General features: G+C 39.8%; 1 protein-coding gene across 9 annotated transcripts in view; it reads left to right on the top strand.

Annotated features, from left to right (window-relative positions):
* LOC127421751 (RNA-binding protein Musashi homolog 2) overlaps positions 1-12,211 on the top strand; it is a 418,524-nt gene that overhangs the window by 4,981 nt on the left and 401,332 nt on the right. For all 9 annotated transcript variants that reach the window (XM_051664845.1, XM_051664841.1, XM_051664843.1 and 6 more), the window contains exon 5: positions 1,813-1,854. In XM_051664845.1, coding sequence (XP_051520805.1) covers positions 1,813-1,854 — 42 coding nt within the window. The remainder of the gene's footprint in view (positions 1-1,812; positions 1,855-12,211) is intronic.

The following is a 12,211-nucleotide window of genomic DNA, read 5'->3' as shown; positions in this document are numbered from 1 at the left end:
ACAACCGAAAGACCGCTGCCGGTTTCTCTAAAAGCAATCTGTTTTAGATTAAACACTTTTCTGGATGATTTAAAGTATAACACAACAGCATAATTTCCCACCAGAAAGATTCTTTTTTTTATTTTTTTTTATTTTAACCAGGAGACCCCCTCCTTCGTATTCCACAGAAACATGTTTATTACATCTTTTTTCCCCTTTTCGCACGCTGTCACATCTCACAGTTCTGCTTTTCTTTTGCTTGCCGTTTATATGAAGTGACAAAGCATTCAGATACACAGTATATTCAAGAGCAATATAGCACTAATGGATCTATTTCCCTTGAGTTTTTTTCCCCATTTAATGAGAGTGCAGAAGCAAGCATCTGCGGAAAGGAAGTCTTTGAACTGTTTTTATCTCGCATGCATGATTATCTACCGTCCAATCCTTAGTGCTCTGGCTTGGGAAAAAAATAGAGTGTTTTGTTTTAGACTATGAATGTTTAAATGACCAAAGCAAACATTTGGCTGAATAGTAACAGGCCAACCAGGAACTCGTACATAATTATGTTTATGTTCTACATCGCTATGTAAACTGATTTTATTTTATTTATTTCAGTAATTAAAATGAGAATATCCTAGATGTTCCCTAATATTAAGTGTAATAAGGAACACTTTACAATAAGCTTGTATTTATAAGCATTAGTAAATGCATTATACAATATGAACTAACAATTAACAATTTTTTACAGCATTTATTAATCTTGGTTAATGTTAATTAATGAAAATGCATTTTGTTCATTGTTAGTTCTTAATGCGTTAACTTATGCAAACCAATTTTCATTTAAAAAAATGTCTTAGGATAAGTAGAAATGAACATTATCAGAGACTGATGCTGTAGAAACAGTGTTCATTGTTAATTCATGTTAGCTATTGTTGCTACCTTTTACTAACAAATACAACCAGTGTAATATTTTTTTATTGGTCCCAAAGTCTGCTTTGAACAAGCCAGTTAATAGAAATCAATGATGCCTGTTTGTTATGAATGACACAATCTCTTAAAATGACTCCCCCACCCCCCCCCCTGTATATATAGAGAAACTGTCTTTTAGCATTAGACACATTTATATTTTGCATTATCAACATGTATTATGGTGCAAAGACATCAATAAAAGGACAAAGTACTTGATTGTAATTGACACATTTATGTTGTTAATTTCTTCCCCTGGGATTTTAATATCCTGGATGAATCATGGAAGCAGTTTATGTAAATTGTGCCCTTCATTGCACATTGTATTCAGGCTGTTTCTCTGTCAATGTGCATGAAAAGACATTTTTCTTGTGCAAAATGCAAAACAAGAGTCACCCATAATAATGAAAATCCCTCAGGGGAAAAGAAGTTTGTGGAAATATTGATCAAATGCCCTGTCTGGATTCTTCACAAATCTACAGCACTCACTAAAACACCTTCCATCATGTCGGCCTGACCTCCCCGTAGGCCAGCAGCACTTCACCAAGTCTGTGAATTTTCTCCGGTGTGTTGCTTAATGCCGCCTGTTTATTTATGCCATAATCGAGTAATTATGCTCTAACCTGTGTAAGGTTTTATTCAATTTTGTCATACACAGGCCTCAACCAGCGTGTAATAACTAGGCGAGATTACACATGAGACCCAGTGCATTGCATCATGATTAATGCTATAATTTCCATGAAGGTTATCGAGCAGTTGCAGCACATTGCCGCTGTTTTCTTATATTTTGTAATTTTCCTCTTCATGTAACTGTATCACAAGCTCAGTGTTCTCATAGTTCTTTCTCTCCTTCCTTGTCTTATTTAGATTGATCCTAAAGTTGCCTTTCCAAGACGCGCTCAACCCAAGGTAAGAGCTGTTTGCTTTTGCTCGCACTGCCCAGCCACTTTACGTTTGCAATTATGCTGTGTATTTGTTAATAGTGTGAGAGGGCGAATGTTTTTGGTGAATTTGGGCTTTGATAGAGCAGAGTTAGGTCAGAGTTTTAACTGTGATGCTATGTTATGGTCTGTTGCAGTCTGACTGGTGTTTTTTCAGGCTAACTATGACTTTGCTCTGTTGGTACAAGGAGAGACTGTGTTTAATTGTTGTTTCATATGTGAAGAATACAGATTTTTAATCATTTTGTTTTTAGCTAGGGCCAGCTATTTGTGCTAATACATTTCAGTGAAGAACTGTCATGAAGAAAAAAAATAAATAAATAAATCTAGCTATTTTAAGTGTGAAGGTTGGGTATTTATTTTAGGGGAGATAGTGTGAAGTATTCATTAACTTACCATTTTTGCATCACTGCATTGCATCGAGATCATTATAGTTTTTTTTGTTTTGTTTATTAAATTATTAGTTAAACTACTAGTTCACCGTAAATTGGAAATTCAATCATTTACTCACTTCCATGTTGTTCTATGCTGTTGTTTTTTATGTGGTACACAAAAGAATAATTTTTGAACAGTCTTTACCCAGATCTTTTCCATACAATCACAGTTCATAGTGACATGTTCCAAGTCTTATGAAGCCATACGATAGCCTTGTAAGAGGAACAGATGGAAATTTAAAGGAATAGTTCTCCCAGAAATGAAATTCTGTCAACATTATTCCTCATGTCATGCCAAACTGTACTTTTTTTCTTCTTCTGTGGAACACAAAAGGCAAACTGTTAGGGACTGACAGCCTCAGTCACTATACACTTAAATTGAATGGAAGAAAAGATACAATGACAGCGAATGGTGATTGAGGCCGCATTCCCTAACATTCTGCCTTTTTATGGTCCACAGAAGAATAAAAGTCAAAGGGGTTTGGAACAATATGAAGTTGAGTAAGTGATGACAGAATTTAAATTTTTGGGTGAACTATCCCTTTAAGTCATTCTTCAATGATAGTCTTCATAGTCTGCTGAAGCTGCCTTTGTTTTAAATGTGAATAATAAAAAAAATTTAAGCAGTATTTTAGCTATGGCAATACAGTATATTAGTGCGTTTGAACCTTAAGAGCTGTCATGGAGAAAACATTTCGTTATTGCTGTTTCGTGTGTGAAGTTTGAGTATTTTTTTCCTTAATTAGGGGGTGACAGGTGAGGGTGGTTAGTAACTTAACTTTTTTAGCATTGCAGCTTCAATGATAGATCATTAGGAATCTAGAGAATTGAATCCCTCTTTTAGTCCTTCATTTGAATCTTGTCTCATCAAGAACATTTTTTTTATTTTATTTTTTTTTGCGCACTTTGTGTGTGTGTGTGTGTGTGTGTGTGTGTGTGTTTTTATGGTATCTAATGTCCTGCTTCTGTGAGCCATGTTGGCAGCGAACTTCCAACAGCCTCTTCACTTCAGACTGCAGTGTCAGCCAGATGGTCTGTGCCCCAGATTTTGTGTCTGTCGTGCAGCCGTTGCTCAGGCAGAGCTCGGGACAGCCCCCCTGCCTCAGCTATAGGCCACCGGCACTTTTATCCACTTTTTCTCTAAAGAGGAAAGGTGAGAACTTCAACACAGATCTGGGATCAGCTCATATGCTTTCTTAGAATGGACAAGGAAAGAAAAATCTCTTTCATTTCTCAGTTGTTTCTCCTAGACAGCAATGAGGTTATATTGAGAACATAGAAAGACTTTTCCTTAAAGGGGTTGTTCATCCAAAAACCCTATTAAAAAGTGAATGGTGACTTAGGCTAACATTCTGCCTACAATCTCCAATTGTGTTCCAAGAAAAAAAGAAAGTCAAATGGGGTTGGAACAGCATGAGGATGAGTGAATTATTCAATTAATTCAGAAAATATTCCTTTAAATGAGAAATCCAAGTCATTTGATATAAAAAGAGCAACCAAGAAATATAATTTTCCTCTGGGAGATTCAGAGGAACAGGCAGATGGTCTTAGTCCGGAGTGAAATGGGAACCTCTGGTCTGTATGTAGCCAGAGATGAGGGCCCCTATGGTGACAGGTGTCCGTTGCACACTTGTCTGGCTAATTGATATAAAGAACTTATTTGCTTCGTTCAGAGTAGGGAATCATTGGAGGAGAAACTGTACGCTCTGTTTCTCGCTCTCTCGCACATACACATGCCAGCGAGGCCGGTCCAAATACAGGCCGCAGGGCCCCAGGCCTAATGCTGTTTCTTGGCTCGGGTTGGACACAGGATGAATAGGAGCATTAATACCGCCAGGCTTCAGTAGCAGTTAGACAGCAGCCCTGTGGATATTTGCTCCGAGCCAGGCATATTGGCGAATAATAGCTTTTAATGCTGATACATTATTATTCCCATGTCCAGTCAATGGGTTAGACAAGTTTGCGCCATCAGAACTTGCCAATAGTGAGTATGATACAAATTCATTTACCCCATCTCCTAACCCAGCGGTTAGATTTAATGTTCCATGTTTAATACAAGTTAAGCTCAATAGACTGCATTTGTGGCATAATGTTGATTACCAAAAAATATATATATTTAAACTTGCCCTCGTTTGTTAAAAAAGAAAAAGCAAATATCACCGTTACAATGGAATTTAACGTGACCAGTCCATAAACATTAAAATACACACTGTTTCAAATGTATGGCCACAAGACATAAACAATATGTTTTAGCATGATTTTAGTGTGATAAAATCTGGGATTTATTGGCATTACAGTTACCAGATTGCACGCTTTATTGGCATTACTTCGTCTTAACAACAAAGTTGTAAAAAGGGCTATAACTTTACACAGATAAGGTTAGCAAGTGATTTTTTTATCACAATTAAATCATGTTAACATTTATAATGCTTACTTAATGTGGCTATACTTTTGAAACTGTTTATTTTAACGTTTATGGATTGACCCTATTCACTTCCATTGCAAGTACCTTATTGTATCCTCCTGAGACTCGAGCATGACTGCTGTACATTTTGCATTTTGTATTTTCCATTTTCCTTTTGGATTTGTAACTTGTAGCACCTAAGAAACATGCAAAAACAAAAAAAAGAAAATAGTTGTCCTTAACATTGATGGCATCATATGTGGACAGCGGGACTAAGTTGTGAAATTCATTTTTTTTAATTTTTGTTTTTTATAAAATTGTTTTATGTTTACTGGAGTGTTGGTTATTCATGTTTTTGAGATGTTGCAGAAATGACATAAGAAATTAGCATAATTAATTCTGATTCAAAGTAATGGCCAGCATCATCCAATCACTGCCATCCATGTTAAAATAAAGTGATATATTATAAATTTGGAATCTATGTACTGATTACCATTGTCCCATGTCTGCCAAATATGTTGAGTGGTCCAAAAATAATTTGCAGCCTGAAACTGAACTTTTGATAAAGCTGCATAAAGAGCTATAGGATGCTCCCTTATGGGGGTATTTGTGTTTTTATATTAACATAAAAATATTAAGAGATTTACAAATAAAAAGTTGGTTCACAAATAAATTGAATGAGATCCACAAATATATGTTAGGCATTTCACAAAAATAAAGTGAATTCACAAATAAATAAAATGAGATTTGCAAATAAAAAAATGATTTGCAAATACATTTTTTAACTCACAAACACCACACTGCCCAGCATTCATTTGTGAACTGTGCACATTTATTTGTGGCTAGCTTCCTGTGCATTTGTGGATTGCAGCACACTTTTGTGGATTCTGAAACAATTCTAGCTGCAAGATGTTCACACAAATCCACAGATAGGTGGACTCCACCCACTGTTTACTCAAACCAATCAGATAACGACCATATTATTCTGAACAATCCTAGCACGTTCTAGCTTCAACCAGTCGCGTTTTGTTTGAGAATCAGGGCGAGATCAAGCTCTCTTTTCAACATGGTCTCTTGACAAGTAAAAAACTTCAAAACTTTAAAAGAAGCAATCAGTGGAATAAATCACACTGCTACTTAAGGTTTGTACAGTTTTCTCTCATTTCTAAACATGTTAAATGTCGAAAGTTGCAAACAGCTTTATTGTGAAAGTCCTGATGAATAGATTTGTAGCTAGGTGTGTAATTTGGTGTTCCAGGGATCAATTATCAGAGTCTGCTATTTTAATCTTAACTAAATTTCGAGACTGTAACTCCTGGCTAGATGATGGGAAATATGTGTTTGTGTCGTGAAAACCTTGATTCTTTTTTTTTTTCCTCCCCAATTTGGAATGCCCAATTCCCAATGCGCTCTAAGTCCTCGTGGTGGTGTAGTGACCAGCCTCAATCTGGGTGGTGGAGGACGAATCCCAGCTGCCTCTGCGTCTGAGACCGTCAACCCGCGCATCTTATCACGTGGCTCGTTGAGTGCGTTGCCACAGAGACATAGCGCGTGTGGAGGCTTCATGCCATCCACCGCGGCATCCACGCTCAACTCACCGTGCGCCCCACCGAGAACGAACCACATTATAGCGACCACAAGGAGGTTACCCCATGTGACTCTACCCTCTCTAGCAACCGGGCCAATTTGGTTGCTTAGGAGACCTAGCTGGAGTCACTCAGCACACCCTGGATTCGAACTAGCGAACTCCAGGGGTGGTAGCCAGTGTCTTTTACCACTGAGTAAAATCTCGCCCTGATTCTAAATCAAAACCCAATTGTTTGAAGCTAGAACTTGCTAGGATTGGTCATAGTAATATGGCCGTTATCTGATTGGCTTGAGTAGCCAGTGGGTGGAGTCCACCTATTTGTGGATTTGTGTGAACATCTTGCAGCTAGAAATGTTTCAGAATCCACAAATGTGTGCTGCAATCCACAAATGCACAGGAAGCTAGCCACAAATAAATGTGCACAATTCACCAATGAATGCTGGGCAGTGTGGTGTTTGTGAGTTAAAAAATGTATTTGTAAATAATTTTTTTATTTGCTAATCTCATTTTATTTATTTGTGAATTCATTTCATTTTTGCAAAAAACTCCTTACATTTATTTGTGGATCTCATTCAATTTATTTGTGAACCAACTTTTTATTTGTAAATCTCTTAACATTTGTATGTTAATATGAAAAAAAAAAAATAACCCCATACTCCCTTGTTCCCTATTTAGAGAATGACTTAACCTCCAGTGTGCTGTCTGTTTGTACTGGTCTCAGAACAGATCGAAATGCACCTTATTGTCATCCTAACGCCATATAAAGCCTTTGAAAGTAATATTTTTCAGCTTTTGGATGAATCCATTGATTCTCAATGTAAATATTGGATTTCTAAGGAAAAGATGTGCGAAGGTACACATTAGTGTACATTGTGTTTAGCAGTGTGGCGTTGCGTGATAAATCCCTCAAATTTAAAAAATGGCATATCGGATTAAACTAGAGATTCTAATCTTTTGTCTCAAAGAGCTTTCTCACCAGATGTAATTTTGTTGGCGTTTTTCCCCAAAGACAAACTCCGCTGTGATCGGTGCAATGTTGTTTTGTCACATGACTCCGTACGTCGAAAGTTTCACCCTTTACTGACAGCACAGAGTCTTCTAAACTGAGATCATTCAGTTTAAATGAATTTAAATTATGCGTTCCGTATAGCGAAGCCAAAATACAACGTCCACGCATGAGGGTATACATGATTTTTTGCCCTTTTTTGAATAAACGAGGGACAAGTCATTTGAGTCCAGTCATTTTTTGTGCTAACCAACATTATGGCACAAATGCTGTTGATTGAGCTTAACTTGTATTGAACTTGGAAAGAACATGAGAACAAACCAGCAGAGAATAACCATGAATATCCAAATAGCAAAGCACACCGCTGTTCAAAAAACAAAAACTCTGAATAGCCATACTGTCCTAACCATGCAAGGCTAGAGCGCTTTTTATTTCCCAACAAAAGCCCTAAAAGGGAGTGGGGATTTGTTTTTGCAGTGATTGTGTTTAATAGCGCAGAAGTTTACCACAAATTGCTTTTTCACTGTATTTGTGATTGGGCTTGTTGTTTCACACTACTTTTCCTCAACATGGCTCTGCATGTCCTGACAAGATTTTAACTGATATCGAGATTGAGGCCACTTTTGGAAAGGAATGGATTTTCGCAGGTCTGATATCGCCCTCCGATAACACTGTTATGTTCATCAGCCCTCAGGCTGCATAATTCTTCCAATCAAGTTACCAATGCTTCACCAGCTGCTGTAGTGGGGTTTAACAAGCCTCTAGGTGCAGTAAAGCGATGGACGATCATCTTTATGTGTGGGCCATTTGTTCAGCACTCATTCTCGTCCCTTCTCATTGATCATGTTTGTAGATCAGACCGTTGCCAGTTGCTAATTTAGTGGGAGCATATTTATCTTCAAGACATTTGCAGATGAAGCATTACATTCCCAAATAATTTCTTTCAAAACTAATTATGTCCTTAAGTCGGATCATAGATTAGAGGAAACATTTTGAAAATCAGTGTCATAATGCTGAACATAGCTTGATAGCTATAGTTAAAAATATTAAAGGGATCGTTCTTGTGCAAATGAAAATTCTGTCATCATTTACTCACCCTCATGTTGTTTCAAACCCATAAGACTTCCTTTGGTAGAAAGTTAGTCTTTCACTTTCATTGTACAGTATGGAAAACAGTGAGCTTACCTTACATATGGGTTTAGAACAAAAGTAAAATTTTTCGTATTTGGGTGAATGTAAGGGGGTTCGGTGGAAAGGAGGAGGCGAGAACCGGTTTGACAACTTAAATAATAATTTAATGAACAACTTAAACAAAAACACACAACCATAAACACACACAGGGCAGCTGCATGTAATTCTCTCTCTCTCGAACTGTCGTCCCCGGCCGCCTTTATCCCTCACGCGCCCCATCAGGCTGATTGGGGACCGGGCGTGCGTCATTCCAGCCCGGCCCCGCCCTCCTCGGCTCTACACTCCTCCCGGCGTTGCCTCAGGCCGGGGAGCCCCCGGCATGACGTACATCCCCCCTTCCTCTCTGGTGGGTGGGTGGTGGGGGGGCGTGCCTTGCGCCTCGACTGCCGGCGGGTCATCCCCACCTTCCTCGACCTGGGAGGAGACAGGAGGGGAAAAACAACAACAAAAACAAAATAGGCGAGGGAAAGGCCAACACGGAGCGACAGAAAGAGAGAGAAAAAGAAACTCACCGGTTCTCTGATGCGCCGTCGCGTGGTCCTCGATCACTCCTCCACCCTCTCAGGCGGACGGCAGCCGCTCCTCCCCGGGCGGACCGGAGTCAGACCTCCAACCCCCAGCGGACAGAATGCCCCTCCACGTTCCCGGCGTCCCGTGGGGACACTCCTCCGCCCCTGGCAGTGGCCCTACCACTCCAGGCGGTCAGGGAGTCGCTTCCCTCCTCCCCCCGCGGGCGGCGGTCTTCTCTCGACCCCTCCGCGTTCCCGGGGGACGGCAGGGCACTCCTCCACCCCTGGCAGCGGCTCCCTCGCTCCAGGCGTTCGGGGAGTCCAGTCTCCACTCGCCTCACGGACGGCGGCCGTTCCCCACGTCCGGGTGGTCGGGCTACTCCGTCCCCCGTCGGATGGCAGCGGCGCTCCCCTGGGTGGACGGCAGTGTCGAGGACTCTGCGACGGGAATCCCACCTCCCTCCCGGGTTTCGGCACCAGTGTAAGGGGGTTCGGTGGAAAGGAGGAGGCGAAAACCGGTTTGACAACTTAAATAATAATTTAATGAACAACTTAAACAAAAACACACAACCATAAACACACACAGGGCAGATGCCTGTAATTCTCTCTCTCTCTCTCGAACTGTCGTCCCCGGCTGCCTTTATCCCTCGCGCGCCCCATCAGGCTGATTGGGGACCGGGCGTGCGTCATTCCAGCCCGGCCCCGCCCTCCTCAGCTCTACAGTGAACTATCCCTTTAACAAACTTTATCGGGTAACACTTTATTTTACAGTGTCTGTGTTACATGTATTAAATGTTACTGTAATTAAAGGAATAGTTCACCTGAAAATGAAAATTCTCTCATCATTTACTCACCCTCATGCCATCCCAGATGTGTATGACTTTATTTCTTCTGCAGAACACAAAAGAAGATTTTTAGAAGAATATCTCAACTCTGTAGGTGCATATAATGTAAAAGAATGGTGACCAACATTTTGAAGCTCCAAAAGCACATAATGACAGGATAAAAGTAATCCACATGACTCCAGTGGTTTAATCCATGTTTTCTGAAGCAAGCTAATCGATTTTGGGTGAGAACAGACCAAAATATAACTCCTTTTTCATTGGACATCTTGCCATTGCAGTCTATAGGCACGATCATGATTTGAAGCTCGATTACACTTCCAAGCTCATGACACATGCGCAGAGCGCTAGATGGTGCTATAGAAAGTGTAATCAAGCTTGAAATCTTGATTGCCAAGGTGACTGCTGATGTCAAGATTTATAGTGGAAAAAGGAGTTACATTTTGGTCTGTTCTCACTTGAAACCGATTGGATCTCTTCAGAAGACATGGATTAAACCACTGGAGTTTTATGGATTACTTTTATGCAGCCTTTATGTGCTTTTTGGAGCTTCAAAATTTGTATCACCATTCACTTGCATTGTATCCGTATGGACATACAGAGCTGAGATATTCTTCTAAAAATAATTGTGTTCTGCAGAAGACAGAAAGTCATACACATCTGGGATGGCATGAGGGTGAGTAAATGATGAGAGAATATTCATTTTTGGGTGAACCATCCCTTTAATTACCACAGTAATAACAACTGGGTGATAATCACAAATAGCTGTCAAAGAGTTTTTCGTAACAAATTCCAGAAGTATTTAAAGAAAACGTAGGAGGTTAGGAGAACAAGTTCGGTTCTCTGTTTGCAAGTCCAAGTCTTGACCGTGGAAGTCTTGACCAAATCCTTTTTGCCCTTTGGGGTTTTCCTTCCCTGCCTCTGGCTAGCAACCTCTGCTTTTTCTGCCATTAAAAGATTATTGTGTCATTTTTGCTGATACTAGTTTAAAACACTGTTAGACACCACATAATGAGTTTGCATGCAAAGCTCACAGCAGCCACCTTTGGGTCCTTAAACATGATTTCACAGGAGTCTTACCAATCAGCACTAAGCCAATGGTTATAATCAGTCTAATGAGTGACGTTATCTATAAAAATGGGAAGGAGTGGGGATTGAAACCAGAGTTAAAAGGCCCAGCACACAGCATAATGAGACCCTTCAGTTCCAGCAGCCCAACACACAACCAGCCTGAGTGGAGATGTCCTGGCATTTACCTCCATGTGTGTTGTCAAAACAATGCCTGAGCAAAAGCTACATCCCCAGTTCTCTCCTTCTCTAAGCCGACTAGCACAGGACTGGAGAATTAGAGAGATAATGGGTGTCAGAGCTAAAATTAAGTTTACTTTTTTTGTTTGTTTTTTTGTGTCTTTTGATTCTAAGTTGTATAGGGTTCCCACGGTTATGGAAAACCTGGAAATATCAGGCAACTTTAAGACTGTGTTCAATCAAAACTTATAAGTAGGGTTAGGAACTAAGAAACGATTCTGAACAAGAACGAGTCTGAACCATAAAAAAAGAAGGAAACAAAGTCATGATTTTCATGACCTTTGATTCCATTAACGATTCATGAACTTGCAATTTTCCACTGATGCGGACAGAACACCATACTTAAATACTCAGACAGTGTAATTCAGCGTTTCGAGCGAAACGCACTGCGTGACGAGTGTAGTCCGATTTCCAAACTAATGAATCTGAGATAGCTCTTTTTAATCATTAAAAAGAATCAAAATCGGAGCTGGAATCGTTAAACTATTACGATTCCCATCCCTACTCTCAAACCACAGTAATATTTGATTAGTACTCATTGAGCCCGTTTACATGCACACCAATATGCAGATTACTCTCTAAAATCAGCTTATTTAAAAAATCTGATAAGGCAAGACATCCACGTTTACATGACATTTGAAATAATCGCGTTATTCTCTACTTTTGACGTCAAAGAACGTGTGCACATTGGATGAGCTGGTAAGAACACAAGGGTAAGGTGTTTACATGGCACACGAAATCGCCGTAATGGGCAAAAATCTTCCCGTGTCTACCGGGTTATTCATAAGCAGTTTATGACCTTTACGCTGATAAAGGAACACGGTTTATTTTGTTTACATGACCGCACAAGTTGTTGCAAAATGGAAAATGGTACTTGCATATTAAATCAGAGGTTGTGGTAACTGAAACTTTTCCATCTTTTAACAAATGTAAAAAACATTGATTCAAATGCTTTCCATCACTTTGACAGTCAGGGTTTTTTCTTCACTTAACATTTTTTTGGTGGCCGCCAAAGTAAAATTTCGGCTCGCTCAAGCAAATGT

This window comes from Myxocyprinus asiaticus, chromosome 31 (genome assembly GCF_019703515.2).
Source record: "Myxocyprinus asiaticus isolate MX2 ecotype Aquarium Trade chromosome 31, UBuf_Myxa_2, whole genome shotgun sequence".
NCBI lineage: Eukaryota > Metazoa > Chordata > Actinopteri > Cypriniformes > Catostomidae > Myxocyprinus > Myxocyprinus asiaticus.
The sequence above is the reverse complement of the archived record's forward strand: the minus strand, read 5'-3'. Positions and strand labels throughout refer to the sequence as shown.